Source organism: Eutrigla gurnardus (genome assembly GCF_963514095.1).
Source record: "Eutrigla gurnardus genome assembly, chromosome: 5".
NCBI lineage: Eukaryota > Metazoa > Chordata > Actinopteri > Perciformes > Triglidae > Eutrigla > Eutrigla gurnardus.
Window position 1 is genome coordinate 28,782,064 of NC_139919.1, and position 27,500 is coordinate 28,809,563.

A 27,500-nucleotide genomic window follows, 5' to 3' on the forward strand; every position below is an offset into this window, starting at 1 on the left:
TCAGCTGACCTTGAAAGAAGGACCTCTTGATGGACGGCTGATGGGAGCGCTGGTCACGTGTGATTGGCTAGGGGAGCAGACCGGTCACAGGCTATTGGCCAGACAGAGCCCCCCCCCCCCATCACTCAGTGATACAGAAGGCTTGGATCAGCAACTTACAGCACACACACATTCAACACACATTTACACACAGGGACAATCACACGTATCCATCCGTGCAGACAATATAACACTCATGTGCACATCTGTGCATCACACATGTTCTCACACACACACACACACACACACACACACATCTCTGTGTGTAAGTTGCAGCTGCAGAATGAGACTTGCTGTGGCTCGCTCGCTGCCTGTGGTGTGTGGGATGTGTGAATCTGCTCTAATTGTGTTGGTGCACATGTATTTCACAGTCTCTCTTTCGCTCTCGCTCTCTCTTTTTATGCATGACATAAATTGTCGTGCAGGCTTTGTTTTGTATTGGGTTTTTTTGTCTGCAGTAGTATGAATACTTCCTTATCAAACTAAACCTCAACAGCATTTTCAAACCAAGTCAATTTAATTTCTGTTTCAGCCACAATACTTTAATGTGCTTGCCAAAAATAGACTCTTCTTTTTTGTTGGCGAGGTTTTCATGGGGGGGATTTATTAGCTGGTAATTCAGTCTCTTTGCTAATAATTTTACAGGTAAGAAGATGGATTTTTAAAAACGATTCAAAGGTCGACATCAGACCGTAACGTAAAGCGTCATTATTGTCTCAATATATACGATGCCTACTGAAGGATTCTAATACTCAGTATTAGATGTTTTACCCTATAAATCCCTCACTGACAAATTTAAAATACATCAGTCAAGTCAATCCCTATCGCCGGGTTCATCCGTCAGTGCTTTCTTTTCTGCGCCGGTCTGTTTTTAAAGAATGATATCTTTTAATAAGGGACTCCGAGTCACCTTTTTGCCCCGTGGCGGGATCCCTGAACCGCATTACATGTGTTTCTGGTAATTAATGCAGAGAAAATGAAGGTCTCTGCGATGAGGCAAGATGGAAATATCAATTGAATTACTTATTTAAAACATCATCTGTCCGACATCCTAATGTACCCTATAGGTGTTAATGTGTTTCTGGCAGAGAGAAGGGGGGGTTAAGACTTAATGGAGAACCCTTCACAGTAAATTCCTCCTCCTCAGCAGTTGGGATTTGGTTTTGGAACATCAAGCAGCAACAGAAGCACAAGGCTGTTTATACGATACGTAACCGAATATTACGCCTCTGGAGGTCGTCACAGAGTCGCATCAGAGGTCGATACGGAGTTCTGTCTAAACGCTTTGAGCACGAGACGGAAAAGACGTGACGTGGTGAAGACGCGTTACCATGGCGATGCGCCGCCGGTGGATTTAACAAGCTCAAAGCGTAGATCCGTAAAAGATAAAATGCGGGTAATTGCTCGTACGAGGCCGCCGTTATAAGCATCGACATGTTTTTGATGCAGCGACTTCACTTGTTGAAGAGTCGTGTAAATATGCGAGACGAGCAAAAGTCAGATTTCCGACGCTCATTGAATACATCACACGAACCAGCCTATGTAGAAACCAGAGACTGTCTATGGTACAAACAACAAGGTCGCTGTCATATTTATGTCTAAATTATGTTATTTTGATATGGAGCAGCTACAATGTTAGAATAGCCACCTTCGATCGAACCAAACTCAAAACAACCATTTTAAAAGTCGTTATCATCTTGCAGACAGACCTAACGAACCCCAACTTCAGACTTTTTACAAATCGTCTTCATTACGAAGTTATTTCTGCATCCTTTTTATCTGTTTATTGCGATTAAATCACAGCAAAACTGTTTGTGTTGGGTTCGTACTGCTGTAGTAAACCAGCCGATGTGTGGCTTGCTATTCACAGTGAATACAGCTCGGTGAAATCCACCGAGCACCTCTGGGTGATGTTACGAACTCAGACAGGACGCCGTTTACCCGGTACAAAGCCGTAATAGTGGTTATTTCAGCCATGATTAATAAATCATTACATTAAAACGGTGTCTGCATGGAGCTAAGCCCCGCCTCCTGCACGTCTGCTCTGGATGACGCTAATAAACTCAATTGATGCAGCTGGTCAAACCTGTGCGAGAAACAGGAGGCTAAAAATTTGCTTTGAACGTACCTTTACTCCTCTATGTTTTCATATTGCAATTATTTCTTTTTAAACTCTCAAAATGAAATACAGCTCCTTTAAAAATAACTATACAATAGACACACATGCAGGAACAAGAATTATTGCTCATCTTCACCAGGATCAATTTCAATCGATCATTTAATTTTGAAAGGACGAACTCGTGAGGACGTTTAAATACCTAAAGGGACTTGGAAGTAATATGTTAGATGTTGAGGATGAGTTCACTGGGAATTTGTGAGCGATGCAATCAATCCGACACCGTCACGCCCGTGAAATGTGGGCGACGTCACATCCATGAAGGGTAATTTCCCTTCTGGGTTTTCAGCTGACGTTCCCAGGCTGACGAGAGCCTCGGCGTTGCCCGAGGAGAGGCGTCCCGGGGAGGGATGCCCTCGTTGGCAACCAGGCTCACGGCTCACAGCTGCCGCCTCCACACACTTCACTTACCTGCATGAAATCCTGACGGTCACCCTCGGGCCGACTCACCGGGCGATGAGTCTCATCCTGATGGTTGTTAAGTGGTCGGATCCATCGTGCAAATACAGTCTGGAAGTATGAATTGTCTGAAAACTATCCAAGTAGGGTCAAATAAGTTCACTTAGCAGATGTAAATGTAAATTTCTTTGAATAATATAATTATTTGCCTTATTCTACATTTTTTTCTTTTTAAGGAAAGTGCATCGTAACCTTTGTCACATCCTTCTGGCAAATTGTTTTTATTTGTTTTACAGCAGCAACGTTTAAAACTTAACTATTAAGTTAACTATTTTGATAATCAATACATTTCTGATTCTTAACTGTAAATACATTTTCTGGTTTTATACCCACTCTATGACAGTCAACTGAATATATTTAAGTAGAGCACCAAATAATGACCTTTTTAAAGGACATCCTCTTAGGGAAACACTGACATTTTGTAACGATTACAGAAGAAAACAATGGACGGATTAATCAACGATGAAAATAATCTCTAGCAGCCCCAATTTGATTTAAGAAAGTATGTAATGAATTCGTTTAAAGGACGAATCCCCTTGGAAACCCATCTCGGTTGATGTCATCAGCTTCATGGTGAAATGCAGGGTACATGCAACATGTCAGGGAAATGGAGTTTAATCTGATTAGATAATGACGTCGCTGGTCATTTTTGCTGAATCTCTCGTTTCCTTCCTGTTGGTATTTGCCAGAGGAAGACCTCTTGGCCTATAGTGTCACTAATGAAATCAAAGAGACCGGTGTGCAGGTCCTCCTGGTTTAATACCGTACACAGAAATATTTAAGCCGCCTAAAACACAAACAGTAAATGTCGAGGTTTCTTCCCGAGACTCGAGCTTGTTGGACCTGCACACCAACAATCAAACAGGATGAAATAAATCGCGAAAAGAACAAACTTTCTCTCGCTTTCTCTTGTAAAATCTCTTGTAAAATCTGTGACTGAATCTTTCTCCTCAAAACCATGTTTGAACTCATTGAGCAGGAAACCTTATCATGATATTTGGAAGGTATTCAGGTCATCGGTCATCGGTTCAGGCTTCCAAAAGAAACGTTCGTTGAGGCGACGGAAAGATTGTGGTTTTGGTGAAATACAGAAAAGGTATAGAAAACGCGTTCTAGCACTGCTGGATTATGTAAAACCAGAAATGATTATCATGATTGTTTGTATTGTGACTATTTAACACGATTACTCATCGACTTTGGAAACATTGTGAATTTAGAGAGGAGATTTTATAGCCTATATACCTTTTAAAAGTTAAATTCAGAGGCTGGATTTAACAATCCCTAACACGTCGGGTGTATGGATGTGACTGGAGATGACACGTGAACGAGATCATAACACAAAACCAAAGAGCCATGTGAAATGAAATGCACACAATTATCATTTTATAATTATTGGAAACCAAAATTCTCTTAAGAGGAAAATATGTGGCTGTCCTGCTCATCACTCTGATTGTTTCCGTGTAAAAGAAAAACTGCATTTCTTTGGGAATTATCCAAAGGAATGCTGGGATTTGTAGGCGGCTGCTTCATGGCAGAATGTGCTGACGTTAAATACACTCACAGAGAATCCGATGGCTGTTATTTCTTTCAAAGTTGGCATCTAGCGGGGGGCTCCGAGCTCACGCTGGGAAAAAGAGAAGCTGCTCCAGCAAATGTGATTGAATTGAACCACTTGAGTTAGTTCGGAGGGATTGATCAATTGATTGACGGAAAGATCGGCTGTTATTTAACACTTGATGTATGGACAAACTGGCTGTCCTTTTTCCTTCTCGTGTGCCTTAACCTCCTACTCGTGTGCACGTTTTGCCAAGCTTTAAAGATATTCCAATCTGTGGAGACTTTCATTCTCACACCTCCCATCTCCCACACATAGATATTTTAGATGAACTCGCTGCTTTTGGAAAAGTCCAAACTATCATTTCTGTCTGATGCTTCGTGTTTCTTGGTTTGCGTGTTGAAGTTTCTTTTTCTTTTGAAAAGGAAAGCTATATCCGTATCTTTGCAAGACATTTCATGCATGTGTTTTGTCCCTTTTTTTTCCTTCTTTCTTTTGTTTGGTGGCATTTCCAGTTAATTTACTGTTGATTGTTTCTAATGTATTTACAGACTGTGAAGTACTTTGTAACTTGCTTTTGAAAAGTGCAATACAAACCGAGATTATTACTCTCAGAGGTATTTTTTCATTGCGAGTCGGAAAAATGTCAAATCCGCACTGCTGGAATTGGCCTAAAGTCGCCCTTCCCACAATGAAATCTCATTTCTTTTCCACATATGGTACATCATTATTAGATTACAGTTGTTTCCTGTAAAATATCCACAGCAGCATGCTGCATGAAACCAGCAAGATGCTGCTTGTTGTCTTATGAAAATCCATTTATCATGACGGGAGTAAAGAGAGTTAACAATTATTTTGAGGTTTTTTTTGCAAAAGAAATGATAAAGGCTTCTGGTAACTCCTTGTTTTCACACATAATGTTGTAAAGACTTCCAGCACTGTCTTGGGGAAGTAGGAAGGAGAAAAGCTCGACCTTCTTTTAATAGATTCTGTCGAGTAAATTTACCTTTTTTTGTCTCTGAATTTAAGGGCATCTTTTTGCCTCATAAAGGCATATTACCAGGGACGGCCCGGGTCATTTCAAATAAAATGTACGCATATTAGTCAAATATTACCTCAAGATTCATATAAATATTTATGTTGTGATTATTTTCTAAAGACATGTAGTTGTTGTGGGAAAGCAGGTCTGGTATAATTTTGTCTTTTATGAATTTTTGGGTTGAGTTAGGGTCACTCGTGCATCACTGACCGGGAAATAAACGTACATTTTTGTCGCTAGGGGTCGCAGACATGTTCTTTTAGAGGTTCAGACAAGGAGGTGCAAAAATATCCCAACGTTCAAAGGTGCTCGTACCCTGCTAGAGTTCAGCTGAAGGGACACACAGCATTGGTTAGATGCATTCCTCTACCTTGTGAGGGCAGATGACAGGTCAAAGGTTATACTCAAAAATAAGCAGTTCGGACTGCAGACGTGTTTGATATATATCCTTTAAATATATCCTGTATATGTGGGATTCATAGATGACCTTCACGGTGTTGGATTTGGTTGTTTACGTGAAAATTCAGTCAAGTTGAGTTGCTATGGCGATGTTAGCAAACATTTGCCTCTTAACATCAACACATCCACCCTCGACTTCGGCTGACGTTTGGGGATTATGGGAGCTTTCATCACCGGTGGATCTAGTCCCGAGCAGAGAACGACGGGCTGCTTGAAAATACCAAAAATAGCATTCTGAAATATATGACGACAGTGCTATTCTTCAGGATAACTCATTACCAGCCAGGAGCCATAAAGAGGGAGGGAGCACATGTGGTCACGTCGAGATGATTTACTTTGGTGTGACGTGGAATTATACATCAAGAGTGTGAGCGTCGAGTCGGTGACGAGACTTAATCTCCCCAAAAGGAAATGTGAGGACTGGATTTGAAGATGTGCCGCCTGTTCTGTTGTGAATCTCTAAATCCGACTGGAATCCTATTTACATAACCGTGAGCTGTTTGGATGATACTTAATAGAGGTTGGCTTTTTTTTTTTTACCTACATACATGTTGAATGTGTTCCCCCCGAGACACCGAGTCAGTGTGTAAAAGCACATCAAGCGGGACTATTTTTAGCGGCGCATTAATATCAGGCTATGGGAACTTTTTTGGGTGTTTTTATAGAATTTGTTGAGAAACAAAGAATGTCTGAAGCCCCTTTTCAAGATTCAGTCTTTCTTCTGAGTAAGGAGCTTACTTCCAACCTTGACATATAGACGCCACCATACCTTTCAAAATAAAAGCCCTCGACACATACAGTACGCTGCATAAACGTTTACCCAACGATTGACCTGGACCTCCAGACGCTCCGGGTCAGTAGGATCCTGGTAGTTGGTCCAGTGTCTGCGGAAAAAAGTGTTTTTCACTAATTTGCATCGCTGAATTGTTTCCGTAGTCTAGTATTTCACATTTCCCAGCGAGTCAAGTCGTTAAGAAGTGTCATGTCATCCCCACGTCTCTCAACCAGATGTTTCCTATCACTGTCTGCTGTCAAAACTCTCCAATTAAAGCAACACGCCGTCATACAGATGTCTAAGTAGTTATCTGTACTTTAGTATATAGTATAGTATATTCCTGACATAATTTTACTAGTACTCCCTACATCTTAAAACAAATATCTGTACTTTTAAGTAAAACAGGCTCGTTACTTTAGTTTTAATGCATTACATTTTTTTTTATTAATATGGCGTAAGATTGCAAAAGTAGCAAAAATGTCTTTCTACTTTTTACGTTATACTTTGAAGTTGAATCAGTACTTTTTTTAACACAAGCATCTGTACTTCTACTGGAGTACAGACCGTCTGGACTGTTTGACACAGACAGCATTAAAAAAACCCTCACACTCCAACAATCAACAACCGGGGGTGAATTTAGCTCGTTAGTGTGTGTGTGTGTGTGTGCGTGTGCGTGTGTGTGTGCGTGTGTGTGTGTGTGTGCGTGTGTGTGTGTGTTTGTGTGTGTGTGTGTGTGTGTGCATGCGTGTGTGTGTGTGTGTGTGTGTGTGGTACTAGATGGTGCCGACTTGTCTCTTTTGCTTTAGCTTCTCTGCGCTCTCTGTGCTGATGTCAGTGATGCAGTCTGTTGTAGTTTTAAAGGAAAGAGAGGGCGAAACTCTCTGGAGACTGGTGAGGCACACACACACACACACACACACACACACACACACACACACACACACACACACTGCTCAATAGTGAAAATCCACTGCAGAGAGTTTCTGAGGGGTTTTCTCTCTATAAAGTGTCACCTTGTCTTTGCTCCAGACCGTCACAGAATGCGCATGTGTGTCCTCGCATCGATTTCCCTCTGCTCTCCTACGTGTGAACTCTGACCTTTTGCCTCACATTTTGACCCCTCGACATCTGAACACACACACACACACACACACACACACACAAAGTCTCAGACACACAAAACACACGCGCACTTAACACAATTAAATGGATAGATTGATTGAATGCCTGTAGTTAATTCCAATAATGCAAGCTTTGATTTTCTTCCTCCCCCCTTCCCTCCCTCCCTCCCTCCCTCCCTCTGTCTCCGTCCAGCCTCGGCTCCCAAGCCCCGGCTGATGCGAGGCCAGTCTCTGCTGGAAGGGGACAAGCTGTACTTGAAGTGCGAGGCGTCGGGGAATCCCAGCCCGTCCTTCCGCTGGTACAAAGACGGACACGAGCTGCAGAAAGGCAGAGACCTCAAAATAAAGACCAACAAGTGAGTCCGTCAGACTGGATGTTAATCACCACTCCACACACACGATGTAAGACGTTTGTTGTTTTTTAAATGCCCAAAATCCAGCTGGATGACTACCACAGCTCCGTGGCGTGCAGCCCTGTTTGTGGTGATCCTGGGCAACTTCACGCTGCTGCTTCACCATAACTGTTGTTTGGTTTCATTGGTCAACACAGTGGAAGAGCCTGATCGTTTACATAAAGCTTCCGTACACCACATATGCCACCATCATTCCTGATACCGTCCACCTGAAACACACCAAAATACACACAAAACAGGCACCAAATCCAATCTGAAGTTGGGTCAGAGTTGAGCCTTTCTATGTGTACGATTTAATTTCTCATTCAGTCAGAGATGATGAGTCTGCTTTCTCTGTCTGACGCTGTCTTTTTTATTTTAATTTATCTGCCCTGTATCACTCTGTCGTTCCCTCCTCTTCCTCTCGTTCCCCTTCGATGAAGAAAAAACTCAAAGGTGCAGATCAGTCGCGTCCGTGTGGAAGACTCCGGCAACTACACCTGTGTGGCCGAAAACTCCCTCGGACAAGAAAACGTCACGAGTATCATCAGCGTGCAGATATGTGAGCTATGAACCATGCCTGTCTGCCTGTCTGTCTGTCTGTCTGCCTGTCTGTCTGCCTGCCTGTCTGTCTGTCTGTACACACACACCACTGTGTATTTAAACAAAGAATATGAGAACTATTCTTTTACCTTTTCACAAAGATTTTCTTCCCGAACAATCAAATTACTTTTTTATTATAAAATCCATTTAATATCAAAGGAATTCATCGACTGATTCAAACCTTGTTGTGTGATGAACGTTATCGTAGCCGTCAAGGTCAGTCAGCTCTTGAATCTTGTATCAGATAACTTTATAGATATAGTAAGAGGCCAACAGGATGACAGAATATACAGTTTAAACCTGGCTCGAGCTGCAGGAAAGTGACGCCTCCCCCCCCAAAAAAAGCTCTAAGAGGTCTGAAATGTGTGGCGGTGCTGCTGCTGATTTGAACAAATAGATGACATCATGTTTTGCCTCCTCGTAGTGACGACCACCACGCCGTCTCCCGCCGGGAGTCACGCACGGCGCTGCAACGACTCGGAGAAGGCCTACTGCGTCAACGGAGGAGACTGTTACTTCATACATGGTATAAACCAGCTGTCCTGCAAGTAAGTTGGTTGCTCAGTCCCCCCCCCCCCTCCTCCTCCTCCTCCTCCTCCTCCTCCCCTCAGTCATCACTGTGTAGTCGCTCCCTCGTCTCTCCTCCCTCCCTCTCTCTGTGTCTCTCTGGTCTCAGACACTGTGTCGCTGTGCTACCTTGTCTTCTGTCCCCCCCCCTCCACACACATGCACCTGCAGCCCCTACCGGGTTTTTATTTAACACTTACCACAGAAGAAGAAGGGTTTCTGTATAAGCCAGGTGGCTAAAACAGATGTTAACTTGGGCATTCTGTCCTCACACAGGTATGAGAAAAGAAAGAGCAGTTGTTTAAAATCAGGTTTTGTTATAACGTTTACAATAAACACCTGTGAATTCCACCTGTTAGCAACATGCTAGTAGAACCCAATGGAAATGGTTAGCATCGAGTGTGTACGTGGGGCAAATGTATCGATGGCTAGTAATGTTTATATTTATCTTATTTTTATTTGCCACCTTTGTCTCCAGGTAACTTATGTATCATGGAGATGCTCAGGGTGAATTTCACTAAAGTTCAACAGGACGTCCTGCTGACGTAGCGTATTAGCTCCTGCCTCTGTTGTCGGTCAATCTGTTGGCATGTGACCACGGAACGCGTTCTGCATGCCGAGGACAGCCAGTAAAGTACAGAGGACGGGGAGCAGAGACGGATCTGGACTTTCCTGAGTGCAGCGGCCGTTTAGCGCTTCCCTTCAGAGTCCCATTTATTCATATCGGACGTGCTGCACTTCTAAATGCTGTAGATCCAGCATTCACGTAGCGTTAGCATCCAGCAGCTAAAGTGAACCGCAGTGCTGCAGACGACATAATAGACTGTGCAGAGCCCTGAAGCCCCCCCCCCCCCCCCCCCGCTGCTACAAAGAGCACTCTTTATACAAAGTGTATTAATATTCTATGTCTTGCGTGTCCAAATTGCATCAAATCTGCTGTTTCACTCCCTCGTATCCCCGATGATACATCCACCTAATGTAGAGCAGACAGACAGATGGACAGACAGACACATAGACACACAGACGGACAGACAGACAGACAGACAGACAGACAGACGGACAGATAGACAGACAGGGATGGAAGGACGGAGAGACAGACAGACGGACGGAGACAGACACACAGACAGAAGGACACACAAACAGACAGACAAACAGACAGACAGACACACACACAGACAGACACACACACAGACAGACAGACAGACAGACAGACAGACAGACAGGGATTCCTTGTCTTGTATTCAGTGAGGCTCCACATTCAAGTCTGTTTTTTGGATGAACTTAGTCGTTGACACTCGCCACCATCTGTCGTTAGCCACCGTTAGCGGCTACGTTAGCTACCGTACGCTGACAGTGACAGCGAGCAGGGAATTGTGGGTAAAGCCAGCCGAATAGAAAGGTGCTTGTCGAGGTGGAGATGGCGTAAAGCTGAATCCTCAACAATCTGAGTCTCAAGTCTGTTATGGTTGTAATGAGATCTGCTGCGTGTCGTCCAGTCCGTTTTCAGTTACTTTCTTTCTACTGCATTATTTACATGTGAGAGGAATCAAGTATTATTTTTATTATTATTATTATTATTATGACGAGAGATTCAGCTAGACTTGCATAAAAAACAGCCAGTAGAAAGGTTGTTCAGGGATACTTTTACCAGAGTCTTTTTGAACAGTATATTGTACTTGTACTCAGGTAGAGAAGTAGAATCAGTACTTTTATTTTTTTTAATAAGTATCTGTACTTCTATTTGAGTACAGGAAGTCTTTTGACTCCTTTGTTATTGCTTTATTGTTTGATCGTGAAAAGTCAAGTTTTGGATTGTCAGGAGCTCACACACACACACACACACACACACACACACACACACACACACACACACACTCACACACACACACACATGAATATTTCTTTTAAAACTCACCTGAACGTGTTCACCAGGTGCTTCTGCGGAGGGATAATGAGAGTAATATCCCTAATATCCCTAAGCTTCCAGTAACACGGTTCACTGGATGTTAAGTATCGAGTCCTCCTCCTTTTCCCTCATTTTGAATTAACTGTCATCATAAAACGCATCACTTCCTGTGAGTGGGAGCATCTTTCCCAGGAAAGAGCTAACAGGCTGGTAGGTGTTTGAAAAACAGAAAAAAAACATTTCCATGAACTGGATACCAGATGAGTCACGACTGTGTTCTATCAACTTACTTACTGAGAAAAACAGACATTTACTGACATGAACGCGTCACAAGTTAAACATCAAATTAGCAGCTATCGGGTCACATTGACCGTCTTGGATTCATGTTGCAAACCGGATTTGATGACATTAACCTCGGCTATGAAACGTTTTCCTCTTTTGTCACGCGCATATGTTTCTAAAACTGCAGGTTGTAATCTTTGGTACATGGGATCATTTTGTCGACGTGCAGCAAACACGTTCCCCCGACAGCGTGGATAACAGATGCCGTGCATCGTCGTGAATGATCAAGAGCTTTGTGTTTTTGATGCTTCCCTACCATTCGGATGTATCTGCTGGAAATCCATCCTCAGATCCTTTGGTGCTTGTTCCGGATCTACACGCTTTGTTTCTTAATTTCCTTCTCTATCCCGTGCTGTGTATATATATATATATATATATATATATATATATATATATATATATATATATATATATATATATACACACACACACTGCCTTTCTCTCAGCTGATATACCTTCCTGTCATTGCTGAAGGATAAATCAGGATTTTCTTTTCTTTTTTTTCATGGTGCTGACGAGCAGAAAACTTTGTTCGAGCGGCTGCACACACACACACGTCACGAGCTGCGTATTTAAGAGTACAGGATTGTCCAACCTCCCGTGTGGTGATTGTGCATACATACCGCTCATGCTGCATTTTTAAAATAAGCCGCGGCAGGCTAGCGAGATAGCAGCCGAGTAGCCGGGCGGTTACTGTTGCTTGTGCAGCTCTGTCATCCTCTTTGTCGGCCTGTCTGTTTGGGCCGCTGGATAACAGGATGTAAAGAAGACGACTGTCTGTAGACCGTCTGCTCAGCTTGTTCCCTTCAGAGATACGTAGACCCCCCCCCCACACACACACACACACACACACACACACTCGAAGCCACTCACGACTCTGCACAACAGCTGTAAATCAGTAGTTCCCTGGCAGCAAAATATTGTTAATATCCCTGAAATTTGAGGTGGTATTTGCGAGCTCTTTTGTGCCGACCACAGAGACGAATAATCCCCCCCGGAGGGGAAAGTAATGCTGTACTGCAAAATGGAGTCTGTAGGTTAAAGTGGAGGACGGCACATATGCAGAAAGGCACCCTGGCTAAAAGAGAGTGGAGGTGAAAGTGGAGATCAGTGCATCCCAGCGTTGGCAGCGAAGGCTCTCTGTGTCTCTACTCGACCCACAGTCACAGCTTTCCTGTGGAAGGGTTGCAGACAGCTCAGATTCAGTCGGCCAGCGGCGAGCCGTGAACATTCGCCCCCGTGTCGCTCCGGCTATAGGTTGAAAAACGCCAAATTCTCCACTTGAATCAATAAAGTTAATTTGATGTAATCTAATCTACAAAATGCCACGAGTTCAGGCTCGTATCGACGCCCGGGACATCATGTTCACGGCCGTCCTCTCGCTCTGTGTGATGAGCCTTTGCATGTTGGATATAACATAAATGAACTGCTTTCATTGGGGATGGTTGGAACAAAATGAGTGCTGTTGTTTTGTGCTCGGCTGAGAGAACAGTCCAGTCGGGGGGAGACGAGGGCAGATAAAGATATTGTGGGTAAATGAGAGGCAAAGAGAGAAGGAAGAGAGGCGAAGGAGAGAAGAAATGATATACAGTAAGAGCTCTGCCGGCACAGTGCTGCCTCCCTCTCTCTCTGCTCTATTTATAACTCTATGGGAAATTGCTGAGTGGGCTCTTCCGAGGTTTTTTTTTTGCTGTAATTGATTCAAAATGCAAGTTGTCTCTTTAGTGGTGAGAAAGAGGAGAAAAGGATCCCCGGTCCGTTATATGGGCGGTGTTATGCTCGGGGGTCCTCGCCTATTTTTAAACCGGATGCATTTGTTGACCTGATCTTAAATCGCTGCAATAAACACCAATCTGGCCGTCGGAGCCGGCGGCGAGCTTCTGTTATCCTGTGACGACTGTAACGGGGCCACACCCATCATATCATAACGTCAACCGCTGTGATTCATCTGCGACCTAATGTGCTCTGCAGTCGGATCACTTTTTCTATAACATGCCTATTCAACTGCAGTAAAAGCTGATCTACTATCACTTATGGCAATAAAGGGATTAAATCAATTATGCCCGGGCTGGGTAAAAGCCACGATACTCATTACAACACATAATTCAAGACAATCCAGGATTTCTGAAGCACTCTTCTCAAAAAAAGAAAAAAAAAAAAGATCTTCTCAAGGGCATCAATGGAAATGAGCTCCTGTTGAGATTCGTTTTTAAAAGAGCTGATAAGAATTAATAGAAAAAGGGCGGCAGTATCAATACTGAGCATCGAAAGTACCGGGAAAAATCATATGTTGGACTGTGTGTGTGACTGTGTGTGTGTGTGTGTGTGTGTGTGAGGAGTGTTAGTTTCAGTGTTGTGAGCTTGATGCCTGAATATGAATCATTGCTGTATCGCTGACAGCTCGCCACCCATCCAGAAACAAAACACCACTTTCTGCAGCTGCATGCTAACTGTTATTTGTGCTCCCCGAGAAAAAATACCCATTCCAACCATTTTCATGCTTGCACTGTGTGTCTGTCTGTCTGTCTGTGTGTGTGTGTGTGTGTGTGTGTGTGTGTGTGTGTGTGTGTGTGTGTGTGTGTGTGTGTGTGTGTCTGTGTGTGTGTGTGTGTGACTGTCCTGTTCCCCATCTCTTGCGTTCGTCGGAAGGTCACGTCTCCGTCTGCAGGTTGGTTTCCGGATCTCCGGCCGCTCTGAGGTTGCGATGCTACCTGGGATAGCACTCTCTTAAACCGCCATGTGCGTGATAAAACACGCCGCTTTGACTTCCTGCTGCTGTGCCCCGATATCGGTCGGAGATCCAAACACAGCTATTCCTTATCCCGTCACATTATTCACGTATTTGGATCAAATGTGTAATGTGAAAGTGTGGATTTGTAGTGATGCTCCTATGTGGGAGTATCAGACGTGTTATCCAGCTCTGCTCTGATTGGTCCAGAATGAGATGAGATCACCTGAGTGATCAATGTGTTTGTGACATTATGTTTTGTTCCCACGTTTCCCTTGTTTGGATATAAACCTGCACCAATCAGCAGACAAACGTTAACGAAGAGGAAAGGAGGGCTGAGTGTTGAATAGAATTTGAGGATATGATATTATGACACATACGGTGCTGCAAGCAAGGAGATATATTTCTTTTTACATTCAATGTGTCGTTTCAAAATAAACTTCTGTCTTCACAGGAACAAACTTGTTTGACGTTAATTTGACTTAATTTATATAAAACTGTTTTACTCACCTGACAGACAAACCAATCAGGTTTAATGATCAGCATGATTCTCTCTATTATATCTATTTGACATTGCTATAAAAAACGACATGGTTTACTCGCCCCGGGGGAGCGTCTTCCTGTCCCTTGTGACTCACATATAGACTTTACATCCGGATGACATCATGCACAAAAAAACACTCCTGGGTCTTTTTTTGACAAATATTAAATGGCGGGAAAATTCTGTATAAACTGAACTTGTCTACAGTTTTTACAGCGTGTGTGTGTGTGTGTGTGTGTGTGTGTGTGTGTGTGTGTGTGTGTGTGTGTGTGTGTGTGTGTGTGTGTGTGTGTGTGCGTGTGTGTGAGTGTGTGTGTGTGTGGGCTCGGAGGTTAACGACCGTACGTTCACATGGCCCCTCGTGGCCCCGTAGCGCTGATGTCATATTGATGGCGGTGATGTCATATTGATGGCGGTGATGTCATATTGATGGCGGTGATGTCATGGTATGCAGGTCATCTCTCTCTGTAGTTGGTGGATTGTTCTGTTTCTAATCCCTCATCTCTCTCTCTCTTTCTCTTATGTCTCCCCCCCTCCCTCCCCCTTCCTCTCTCTTTTACCCTTCCTATCTGTCTTTGTGCTCCTTTCTGCTCCTCTCTTTCCTCCCGTTTTACCCCCCCCCCCCTCTCCTCTCCCTCCCCCTGTATCTTTAACCCCTCCCCCCTCCCTTCTCCCCCTCTGTGTCTCGTTTTCCCTCCATCAGGTGTCCCAATGACTATACGGGGGACCACTGTCAAAACTCCGTCATGGACGTTTTCTACAGTATGTCCATTTGCTCTTGTCTGTCTCCTTCTCACTGAGATGCTGCATGCTACATCCGACGGGTTGGATGGAGGGAGCGCTGTGTGTGTGTGTGTGTGTGTGTGTGTGTGTGTGTGTTTCATGTAGTTAATGTGTGTGTGTGTGTGTGTGTGTGTGTGTGTGAGGTTTTGCATGTCCACCCCTTCCTCCCCCCTGTCTCCCCTGGTTCCTCCGCGGTGCTCAACAGAAAAACATCCAGAGATTTCACAAGCACATTAATAAGAAAACGTACATCCTGAATAGAAGAAGAAGGAGGAAAAAAAGCCCCAGAATTGACGACTCAACAACAAGCATCACACCTTTCACACTGTGTCTTTAAACCTCTGTATTCCCGAGCTGCAAATTGCACACAGAACACTAGAGCTGCACAAAGAAACAGAGGAGACAGACAATTAACGCAACAGCAAATACAGCAGGAGGTCGGGAGTTATTCGCTTTTATTGGTGACTTTTCTTTGTCGATGGTCCATCGGTGCTTTTTAGAGTTTGTAGCAGTGAAAAGAAAAAAGGAAAGCGATCAAGGCTAAACTATGTGCAGATAAACTATTAATACAACACTGACAGTCCTTTCTGTCTCTGCCTGTCTTTTAATCAAAGAGAAACATATTTCATTGATTTTTTTTGGAGGCTTTAGATGGAGAACAATGTTTTCAACAGCTGCCAGTTATTAAGTGGAGCTTCAGTAATCCATTGGCTTTCATATAAACTGAATTAAATTAGGATGAATCCCGCTTGTTGTCATTAATCCTGAGCATCTATGGATCATCTGATTAAATGTCATTGTGGCTTCATTGCTGCTTCTAGTATATCTTCAAAAATGCCGTTTCGTGTTTTGCTTGTTCTTGAACAAAAAGGAGAAGTTTGACATTTTTGGAGGGAAATGTGAGTCTTCACTTCCATCGGTGTGCTGAATATGAAACAACAGTCTGGAAAGATTTGGCTTAGCCTATTAGCTTAGCTTAGCATAAAGACTGGGAAACAGCTAGCCTGTCTCCGTCCATCTGTCAGGCCAGTCCTCTAAAGCTCATTGATTTACACATTATATCATGTCAAGGTGTAGAAAGCTAAGCTAAGCTAACAGCATCCTGGTTCAGGCTTCATATTCACTCGGGGTCGACCGATATGGTTATTTCAGGGCCGATACCAATAACGGATATTTGAAATCGATATTTGTCTTCAGTTTAAAAAAAAAGAAAAACTTTCCAAATTTAGAATAACACAAAACTTCCTTAAAGCGTATCTTTTGTTCACAGAACTGTTTAACATGACCTGAACACAAAAAGTGCAGCGAGCTATCAGCAGCATTGAATGAAGTTGAACAAAATAAATAAATAAAAATAGTTCCCTGAAGTTTTATAAAGTTAAAATAAAAAGCACATTTTTAAATAAAATAATTAAATGTTTCGGCTAATCGGCTTGAAAAAATTACCCATAACGACAACCACAGAAATGCTGAATATCGGCGCCCATAATTGGTCGACCCTTGATTTTCTTAACTAACTCTCAGCAAGGAAGTGAATACACAAATTTCCCAGAAATGTCTTGTGTGTTCCTTTAAATCCTCGGCATGCTTCGTCCTCTCCTGTGATTGCATCGGCAGCGACGCTGAAACAGAAACAACGATGCATTCAAAATAAATATGTATAAAAAAATCTAGATGTGCTCCCGGCCGACCAATCACAGGGAGATAAAACAATCTTCTTGTGTCCAGCGGTCCGTGTTGTCTGTTTCCACACGGAATAATGTCAAACTTTAAACCAAGACGGAGGTTTTTTTTGTGTAACGTCTGCTCACTTTGACCCCTCCATCCTTCGTCCACGCTCTGAAACCTTTTGATTCCATGTTGATATGTTTACCGCCTGCTTTTCTGTTGTTGTTGTTGTTGTTTTTAGCCAGATGTTAAGGTCAGGGTGGACAGGACGTGGACCGTGTTGAACGGCCGGTAATGCATGCAGAGCCGTGGAGATTCAGGAATGTTGAGTTTCTCATACGAGAGGTTCTAATAGCAGCAGTGGGATGAAGTGCTATCCAGGAGGAATGCTGTGATCAATACAGAGGCACAGCGTTGCTATTAGTCCAACAGCCCCACCCCCATCCACTGTGCCAGCCTCATTGACTGTACTGTGTTTTTATGTTGGAGAGTAACTCGCTGCTTCTTTTTTTTTTCTTTCTGTCTTGTTTTTTGTTGTATTATCATTTATTTCCTGTCGGTTGTTTTTACTCCAGAAATGAGGTCTAGTAAATATAGCAGTAAGTGATGTGGCTTCTTGTCTTGCTGTCATCTTGTCTGTCTGCATGCCTTCTCCCGCCTGTTTCGTTTTTTTCTTTGTCATTTCTGGGGGTCACAGAGCTGAGGCTGCCTGAGTTGTCTGTCTGTTACCGGCCGGGATTGGCTGCACTAATTAACGTATTCCTGGTTCGGCAGGACGTGAAAAAAAGAATCTGCTCCAAAGTGGACGTTACACCTGACCCTATCTGTCTCTTTTTCCTTTTTTTTTTTACCACGACAACTTTCTGCGCTGGCAGACCTTCTCAGAATTGAATTTATGGGTATGGAACATTATTATTCATTTTTGCTGTGCTTAAAAGGGCTTTTATTTTTTTGCCAAGATCCTCTCACACATTATTGTGCCATCTTCTCTCTGAAACCAACAGCTGGGTCTCCCTCAACCTGTCCCCTCTTTTTTTCCCTCACTAACCTGCTTTCAAAACCACGTAACCTCCCTTCTCCGCATGCACTCTCCTTTCACTCCGACACATTTAGGCATCAGAGAAATGAACTGGGGACGGATACATTAACGGAAAGTGCACTAAAAACACAATAACTGAGCACCGAGCAAAAGCTTTTCTTTGTCCAAAGAAAATCCGAGGATGTCCCACGATCTGGATAAATAACAAGCACCTGGCTCGTCCTCCGGCCTTCGTGCATATTGGCTTCAGCGGCCTGTCGAATAAAAAGCATGCAGGCTGCGAGGACTTTTTTGTTGCCAACAGCGAGCCAAAAGGCCTGACCACATAGTCTGTCCTTATTATTCTGCCCTTGATTGACTCGGTGTCAGAGTCGGGAGCTCGCCTGTCCTAAATCACGATTGCAGTTGGCTCCGCTGTGCCAGCGACCATCGCCTTCCCATTTCCCTTTGCCTTTCTGTATCAGCACCCTGTGACACACACACAAAGCCGGGGCCAACGCTCTCGTAGGCTTGTCAATCCCTACAGAGGCCCTTTATTTAGACCCCCTCCTCACCCTCCCTCCTCCTCTTCAGCGGCGTGTCTTTTTGAGGAATCCAGCTAATCTCACAAATGCAATTAATCAATTAATTCAGCTTATTTACCAGACCAGATTGCTCTGCGCTTCAGTTTTAAAACTGAGGAGAAACATTGAAAAGTAAAAGTTTGTGACATTGAAAAACAATGATTGATCTTCAGGGACTCTAATTCGGCCGTGACTCACAATCCAAGGGCTTCTATAATCCTGTGTTTAGTTGATAAGGGGACAAAGTCGAGCCAGTCTGGTTTCTGGGGAGCGGATCCTCCCTGGGCCTTTTCTCCTGGACACGCCTCTCCTCCCCCTCCCCCTCCTCCTTCTCCTCCGTCTACATGTTTCCTCCTCCTCCCTCGCCACCGAGGGTTTTTTCCTCCTCCTCTCCCCCTCATGTTCTGTTCTCCTTGTCGCTCCCTCCGTCATCGTGTCGTCGCTGGTTTACGTCGTGACAGCGTTGCACCACAGCGCGCCCACAAATCTGATTTAACGTCTCAATAGAAAGCCAAGATGACGACGTCTTCACACGCCGTCGCCTCAGACGTACGTAGAACGAGTTTAATGGCTGGATGTCGTTCCACACGTCCTTGAAATGTTGCACAATAATAATATGAAAAACAATTTGGCTCCTTGAAAATGATTTCTTGGTAAAATGATCAGTCATTCCAAAAGCCTCATGAGGAAAAGTCAAGTGTCTTTTATCGAAGCTCCACTTTGTTTGCAAATGTACGTTAATGTGATACAGGAGGTGAGAAGAAGCCAAAACAGTCAAATTCTTATGAAATATTCAAGGAGACTTTTAACAATATTAACGATTGCAAAGTTATTGTGATACATTTTATGACAACTTCACTCAAATATCAGAGAAAAATACCATAAAACTCTATAACGCCCCCTGATAATCGTATTTTCGATGGGTAAACTCCCCACCTTGTAGCAGTGATGTAGAAGTGTACTTCAGGACCTCGTGACATCACTGTTGAGTGACATCACTGGCTCCCAGCTCGCCAGATGCTGCAGCTTGGTGACGATATAGATACTCTGGTTTTGGATGTCAGAAGGACTGCGTGTTACCTTTCCACTCAGTACACAGATGAGTGTCTTTATGAGTAAATAAAATAAAAAAATACTTGGTGTTGTGCTTTAAATAACATATAAGTTAAATGGGCAAACTAACTAACACGTCTTATGAATACATGCTTTCAGGGAGATTAATTAAGACAAAAAATATATAATATAAAAAAATAATGATTTGTCCAAAAAAATGTAACTATTTATAGTCTTTGTTACCAAGAGGACCTAGTGTAGGTCCACCACAGGGTCCCGGACTTCCTGTTCCTGTTCTTACAAGCATAAACACGATAAAATACAAAAGCATATCCAGTGAAGTTCATGCATTCTTGTGATAATCACGGTGAGTCTGTGAATACTAAACTTTTATCCTCTCAGGCCGTTGTGGTGTCAACGCTTTGATAAAAAACTGCTTTCTTTCTGTTTGTTTCATCCATCGATAATTTCATCCATTCATGCTCGTATCAGACCCTCAGTGTCATCCGCAGCATCACATCCCCATCGTAAATGCTCTTGTGTAGGGACAGCGGGATATTAATGAGCTCCTAGTTACTCCTGTGTTGTCATAGCAATGTGTTGACTAGTTAAAACTGAAAGGCATGTGACGTCATAGAGCAGCAGCTGTTTGATAGAAAGCAGAGGGACGGCGACAGATAACAGTGAGGAAAGAAAAAGAATGTTTGTGTCGTTTCCGCCAACGGAGTAGCGCTCATGCTGTCGGTGTGCGTGTCTGTGTGTGTGTGTGTATCCCTGTCTGCCATGCATGGATGTGATGGATGTGTGTGTGCGTGTGTGCGTGTGCATGTGTGTGTGTGTTTCCGTCCAACAGAGGCCGAGGAGCTCTATCAGCGGCGGGTGCTGACGATCACGGGCATCTGCGTGGCGCTGCTGGTGGTCGGCATCGTGTGTGTGGTCGTCTACTGCAAAACCAAGTAGGTGTCCTTCAAATACAACCTTCATATTAGTATCCAGAACATATACAAGTATATTTAACTTAACTACATGTAGCTAGTCAAGTCAGGTGGTTCCCAAAGACCAATCTGAGGGGTCAAGAGGTCATTCATGGGGCAAAGAAAGACCTGCTGCACAAATTTGTACTTCTTTTTTTTTTTTTTAACTCCAGTCTTTGCTCTTTTTGTGAAATATTGAATAATTTGACCTCTTTTGGAAATTGTGATTGAAATCATCATCTGAGATGTTTGGAGGGGAAATCACTCTTTGAAGACTCTGCTATTTTTAAAGACTTACAAGCCAAAAAAGGTTGGGAACCACTGATTATAATATTTAATAAAACATTGAACATGATAGATTCCCGTCGTCTTTCTTTCTAACTTGTAACTCCAGCGGTCAAGTAGCGTTAAATTTAAATATTCTGGTCAAATTCATCTTTAAAGTGTTACTTTCTGCCACCATGACATTAAACCTATGATTGAAAAGTTAATAACTTGTTTGTTATAAAGCAAACAAACTGCCTGATACTCGATCAAAGCCTCCTTATTAATTAATCCAAACGGCTATTTATGGTATATATTTGTTTATTATGGAATTTTTCTAAGCATTTTTACAGTGAATGCAACAGAAGCTTTAATTCATAGGTGGCCAAAGCAATTATAGTGAGTAGCAAAGTGATATCAGTCACTGTCTCTGGTTGAGCACGTTTTCAGCCGACCTCTCACCGTTCCTTCATGGCCCCTCCCCCTCCAGGAAGCAGAGGAAGAAGATGCACAGTCACCTCCACCAGAACCAGAACCAGTGTGTGGAGCAACCCAACCGCATTGTGGCCAACGGGCCCAACCCCCCCGGGGCCGGCCCCGAGGAGATCCCCATGGCGGACGTGAGTTCCAACTGTGACAGGATCCAGGTGATCCCGAGGTCAGGGGTCAACCTGCCAGGCAGCATCACCGGTTTCTCACAGGGCAGGAAGAAGCAACCACTGCTTTTTAAAAACATATTAGAATTAATGTCAAAACGAGGCAAATGACTCACTTTAACTCACTTTATGGCAGTCTGACTTTTATGGGGTTTTAGCAAAAAAATTTGTATTGAAATCGAAATTGGAGTACATTGTACAGCACAACATATATACATCATTTTCTTTAAAAAAAAAAAAAATAAGAATAAAAAAAAAAAAATGTAATTCTAATAGTAAAAAAAATCTGTTCAAATTAGTTTTATTGAAATTAAAATTGGAGTACAGTATACAACACAATATACATACATAATTTTCTGTAAATAAAATAAAAATAAATAAATGATAAAAAATAAAATTATAATAGTAAAAAAAGATAGTTTTTTTTTTTTTATTGAAATAGAAATTGAAGAACCGGTACATTATACAGCACAACATATATACATATTTTTATTTTTATTTAAAAAAATAAAAATAATAATAATAATAATAAAAAATAATAACAGTAAAAAAATGCTGATATAGCTTTTTTCCAAATTAGAGCTGCTAGTTAAGCATAAAGTTTGTACCACAGAGACATTTTTGGCATCTGTGACATTTTGTTTTAGCATTTGGAAGCCGACAATAACAATAATACAGTACGAGCCACCAATCAGGAGGCGTTCTCCAGGCTGACCTCGCTGCTAAAATAAAGACATGTCGCTGCTTTTTAATTAAATATAGCCGTCCTATGAATAGGATCTTGGTGTCAAGATTTTCATTAATGCTAAAGGAGGCACAGAGGAAGAAGGCGACACCTGAGCAATATGCACAGGACGCTTCAAACGGCGTCACTGGGGGACTTTTATGTCGCTTTTGCCACTTGGATTTAACTCCAGCGCAGTTTTGACTCCAAGTAAATCTCTGATCCACCGACTACATGGGGAGATGTGGCAGAGAAACCTTTCTCCTGGACACCTCGCTTTGCATGAGTCAGCATAACGGAGACAATGAAAGAGAAGCGAGGAGCTACAAAAGATGTGCAGGAGAACCCTCTCGCTGTACATTTTCATATATATATATATATATATAATGTGTGTACATATTTATATATAATGTATTTATATTCACTGTGTGATGTGTTTAAAGGAGTCATCACCTGGTTTTATACGTATCCAGCCCCCCTTGGATCGCTTTGGATCAATTCGTAAAACTTATTAGAAAAAAAAAAAAAAAATTTAATCAAACATTGAGCTTGTTCTGACCCTTTTTCGTACCGCGATTTTATCACGCGAGATTACGCGCGAGGTTTTGACTGGTCCGGATGTGCATTGTATAATATGTAATGAGGCGCGCGTTGATTCGCCGCAGGAAGGACAGAGCCGGGGGGGCTTGCCTGCATGCAGACTCCAAAACATAATGGCGGCGCTTCGGCGATTTCAGGTAGCGGACGGGGCGGGGTTGGGTGGTGAAAGAGGGGTGGGCTTATGCAAGTAGCCGCCACGGTGACGTCACCGAAGGCGCAGAATCAAAATCTCGTGCTTTAGGAATGCACACCCTTGTGTGCTATTCCTGTTCGGAAAAAGAGCAGAAGCGAAAAAACGGCGCCACTTTCAAACTCCAGCCTTTCAGGCAAGTTTCAACTGAGGTCAAACACAGATATGCATGTTTTAACAAGAGAAATTGCGATTTCCAGGTGATGACTCCTTTAACTAACAAGCATATTATGTGTGTTTTTTGCAGTACATCTCCAAGAGCGTCCCAACGACGGAGTGCGTGATCAGCCACGGAGCCGAGGGCGCCGGCAACTACGCAGGCAGCCGGATGTCGACGCGCTCCCATCACTCCACCACCGCCTCGCACGCCTCCAGGTAGACCGGACGGACACGAGCACACAGGCGGACGTAAAAGAGCTTATGACGGCCTTATAGTACTTACAGTTTCAGTCATTAAAGGGGGAAAGTTAACATGGACGTCCAGTCAGTGTTGATGATGTTCACCAGTGACAGGAGAGTTTGGAGGAGTGCATCAAGGTGACGACCTCCAGTTCTGAAAAGTGAAGCCAAAGCTGAAGTGCCTTAAACTTGCATTCTCTCTGCTGGCCACCAGGGGGCGACTCCTCTCTGGTTGTATAGAAGTCTATGAGAAAATGGTCCTACTTCTCTCTGCTGGCCACCAGGGGGCAACTCCTCTCTGGTTGTATAGAAGTCTATGAGAAAATGGTCCTACTTCTCTCTGCTGGCCACCAGGGGGCGACTCCTCTCTGGTTGTATAGAAGTCTATGAGAAAATGGTCCTACTTCTCTCTGCTGGCCACCAGGGGGCAACTCCTCTCTGGTTGTATAGAAGTCTATGAGAAAATGGTCCTACTTCTCTCTGCTGGCCACCAGGGGGCGACTCCTCTCTGGTTGTATAGAAGTCTATGAGAAAATGGTCCTACTTCTCTCTGCTGGCCACCAGGGGGCGACTCCTCTCTGGTTGTATAGAAGTCTATGAGAAAATGGTCCTACTTCTCTCTGCTGGCCACCAGGGGGCGACTCCTCTCTGGTTGTATAGAAGTCTATGAGAAAATGGTCCTACGTCTCTCTGCTGGCCACCAGGGGGCGACTCCTCTCTGGTTGTATAGAAGTCTATGAGAAAATGGTCCTACTTCTCTCTTGATGTATTATCTCAGTAAACATTGTAAACAGTTTATGGTCTCAATCTCTAGTTTCAAGTCTTCTTCAATCCAGCATGATGTTCATTTAGTACATTATGGTCCATTTAGAGTCCACCAGACCAGAAAGCAGGGGATGCTTTAGGGGGGGCGGGGCTTACCTGCTGATTGACAGGTCGCTACCACGCTACCAATGCTAGCTACTAAGCTGACTTTAACTCTTGGCTGTAAGGTTGACCTTGAATTATAGAAGCTAACTTTGTTAGCAGCTTGACACCAGAATCCACATGGATCCAGATCCTGTAAGGGTGCTACTCTGCCGCTTGTGATGATCAGATCCACCCGTTGCTCCTCCACAGTCCAAATATGGTCACTTCCTTCACTGGTTGCAAAAAATCTAAGCTGGCAACGGCTTCGTATAAAGGGTCTATGTTTTGTGTGGAAACTCAGAGTCCTTTAACGTTGTTTCTTCTATCAAAATGATCACTTCCTGCTGCTTCGAACAGACGATGCATGGGAATCTTTTGGCTCTGTAGTCTCTTTTTTTCCCAGCATGCCCTCCTCCTCCTCCCTCTGTGTCCGTAACCTTTTTAAACGTGTTGCCGCTAACACCTGCACACCCTGCAGACACGAGGAGCAGACGTGGAGCATGGAGCGGACGGAGAGCATGAACTCAGACTGCCAATCAGGCGGCCTGTCCAGCTCCGTGGGAACCAGCAAGTGCAGCAGCCCGGCGTGCATGGCGAGGAGGGCGGCCCACTGGGGCTGCACGGACATGTCCGGGCCGGGGATGCAGTACGGGGACTCCTACGACTCTCTGAGAGACTCGCCTCACAGTGACAGGTTTACCTTCTTCATCGTTATCACACCAGTCCCTCTTTGGTGACACCAAGTGGCGGTTATTTGTTATGTCATCACCCAGATACTGTAGTAGGTTACTACATACTCGGTGCTGTGTTGGTAGTGAGGGTAGTTAATTAGTAGTAGTAAATTATTCAACCACTTTGACTCAGCCTGACTCTATATTTAACCACTTCATATTTCCTACATGTCCCAGAATGCCTTTGTTTATATTACCTGAAGATGAATATTCTGTAGATTCTTCTAAAGAAGTGTGATTTTTTAAAATTAAGTTAGATTAGGGAACACATATTAACCATGAACTAGTTTCTTATTCTTATTAACTGGTTTACAACAACTCCCTAACTCACTATCAATAAGCAGTGATTAGGAAATTATTGATGGGAACTCACAGTAGTTAAAGGCCTAGTAGTTGCAGAATATGATCATGCAGAATAAGGCATTAGTAAGTGATTTATAATGGCTTAAATATGCTACTAATATGCATGTTAATAACACTAGTTTATGGTTAATATGCGTTCCCTAATCTAAAGTCTTACCAGGTTATTTAGTCTAACATAAAACCAGTGGTGATCTGCATTGCATCTTCCTGTTAAACTAATTCAGAGCTCCGATAGATTTTAATGGAACAGATATGTTATTCACGATGCTAAACAACAACGAGAGGCAGCATGTTCGGAGTTGTTTTTCAGTTTCCTGGGATGGACTGAGTGGGTGGCGAGGTGGCTCAGCAGTTCCCACTTGTTGTTTGGTGGTAAAAAAAAAAGGAGAAAGGTGTGGAGCCTGAGCCAGCTGGCTGCAGTGTTTCTGTTTGTGTGTTTCCTCCCACAGTCTTCCAGGTCAGGTGGAGAGGAAGCCGTAAATGGCCTGCAGGTGTGAATGTTGTTGTCTGTGACAGAATGTCTGATCTCTCCTGTCCAGGTACGTGTCGGCGCTGACCACGCCGGCCCGCCTCTCTCCGGTGGAGTTCCACTACCCGCCGCTGCCGCCCCAGGTGCCCACCTTCCAGATCACCTCGCCCAACACAAGCCACGCCCTCTCCCTGCCCCCCGCCGCCGCCGCCTACCACCGAGAGGACGACCAGCCGCTGCTACGATGCCCCGATGTGCGTAGGCAAAATGCAAAACCACACGAACACGGCGGCTTGTATTCTACATCTTTATTCGTTGCCAACAAATCCCACGAAACACTGGAGTCTATCTCACCTGCCCATTTATATCCTTAAAAATACACAGAAATATTTTTTTGTTTCCACTTAGTTTGCTTAGAATGCTTTCCAAAAAGGAGCTGGACATCTATATATATTTATATATATAAATATTAGTCAAACAGGAGTAAATAGTGCCTTCAGTGGGGACTATTTTCAGCACCGGATTAATGCATTTTGTGCTCTTGTGAGTATTCTCAGCAGCAGGGCGGCGTATGAGGGATCAACCCAAAATAACCTGTGTGTGTGTGTGTGTGTGTGTGTGTGTGTGTGTGTGTGTGTGTGTGTGTGTGTGTGTGTGTGTGTGTGTGTGTGTGTGTGGTAATGAAGGGATGTATCACCCAGTGTGGCCCCGTGAAGTGTTTTTAATGGTTTTTGGAGCTCCGTGGCACACAGGAAAAGACCCCTTTTTCTGTTTTGTGAGCTTGTTTTTCAACAATAGCTGAGTCACTCAGTCTCCGAGGAGACGGATAGATAGAGGTGGCATCAACACACGCTGACTCAGTGGCCAGACCTCTAATAGAGAAACTTACATGCTAAACTGTGGATGCCTGTTAACTATCCTGCAGAAAAAGTTGCCGTTATCGGCTGCCTGCAAGGAAAAGCAACCCCAAAAAAGGGAGACTGACTCCTCAGACAGTCTATCAATATTGACAAAGAGTTGCTAATAGTTTAGCTTCTGCTAACCGGCTGCAGTGACTGTTAGCAGAAAGCTAATATTAGCAACATTTTGTTTAGCTCTCTTGTGCTCACCTATAAGTTACATTTAGTCTCCGTCACTGAAGCGCTTCGTGTCGATGTCGTAGCTCGCTGGAGCCGCGAATCACAGTTTTTAGAATCTCAGCGTTTTGGCGCAAAAATTTTAAGGTGGAGCCAAACTTCGTAGAGATTCTGACACATTTTCAACGTGGTTTAAATCTGGTTTAAATCCTGTGTTGGAAGTTCCTTTGAGCAAACCACTAACAAACGTAACGTACGCTGTTTCTATCCAATCCTCCGCTCTGTTTTTTATTTTACGCTTTAGGATGGAAGTTTATACCGGCAGCCCCGTCGTCCG

The 27,500-nt window shown here is 43.6% G+C and overlaps 1 protein-coding gene across 2 annotated transcripts in view; it reads left to right on the forward strand.

The window, feature by feature from the left end:
* The window catches only part of nrg2b (neuregulin 2b), a 42,166-nt gene that overhangs the window by 13,406 nt on the left and 1,260 nt on the right, over positions 1-27,500 (forward strand). The window contains exons 2-12 of one of the 2 annotated variants that reach the window (XM_084010297.1): positions 7,817-7,979; positions 8,459-8,577; positions 9,043-9,166; positions 15,406-15,464; positions 18,029-18,052; positions 20,662-20,764; positions 21,537-21,666; positions 23,464-23,591; positions 25,003-25,218; positions 26,158-26,341; positions 27,468-27,500. The exon at positions 27,468-27,500 is cut by the window's right edge and continues 1,260 nt beyond it. In XM_084010297.1, the coding sequence (XP_083866423.1) occupies positions 7,817-7,979; positions 8,459-8,577; positions 9,043-9,166; positions 15,406-15,464; positions 18,029-18,052; positions 20,662-20,764; positions 21,537-21,666; positions 23,464-23,591; positions 25,003-25,218; positions 26,158-26,341; positions 27,468-27,500 (1,283 nt within the window). The remainder of the gene's footprint in view (positions 1-7,816; positions 7,980-8,458; positions 8,578-9,042; positions 9,167-15,405; positions 15,465-18,028; positions 18,053-20,661; positions 20,765-21,536; positions 21,667-23,463; positions 23,592-25,002; positions 25,219-26,157; positions 26,342-27,467) is intronic. The other variant, XM_084010298.1, reaches the window with a different exon arrangement.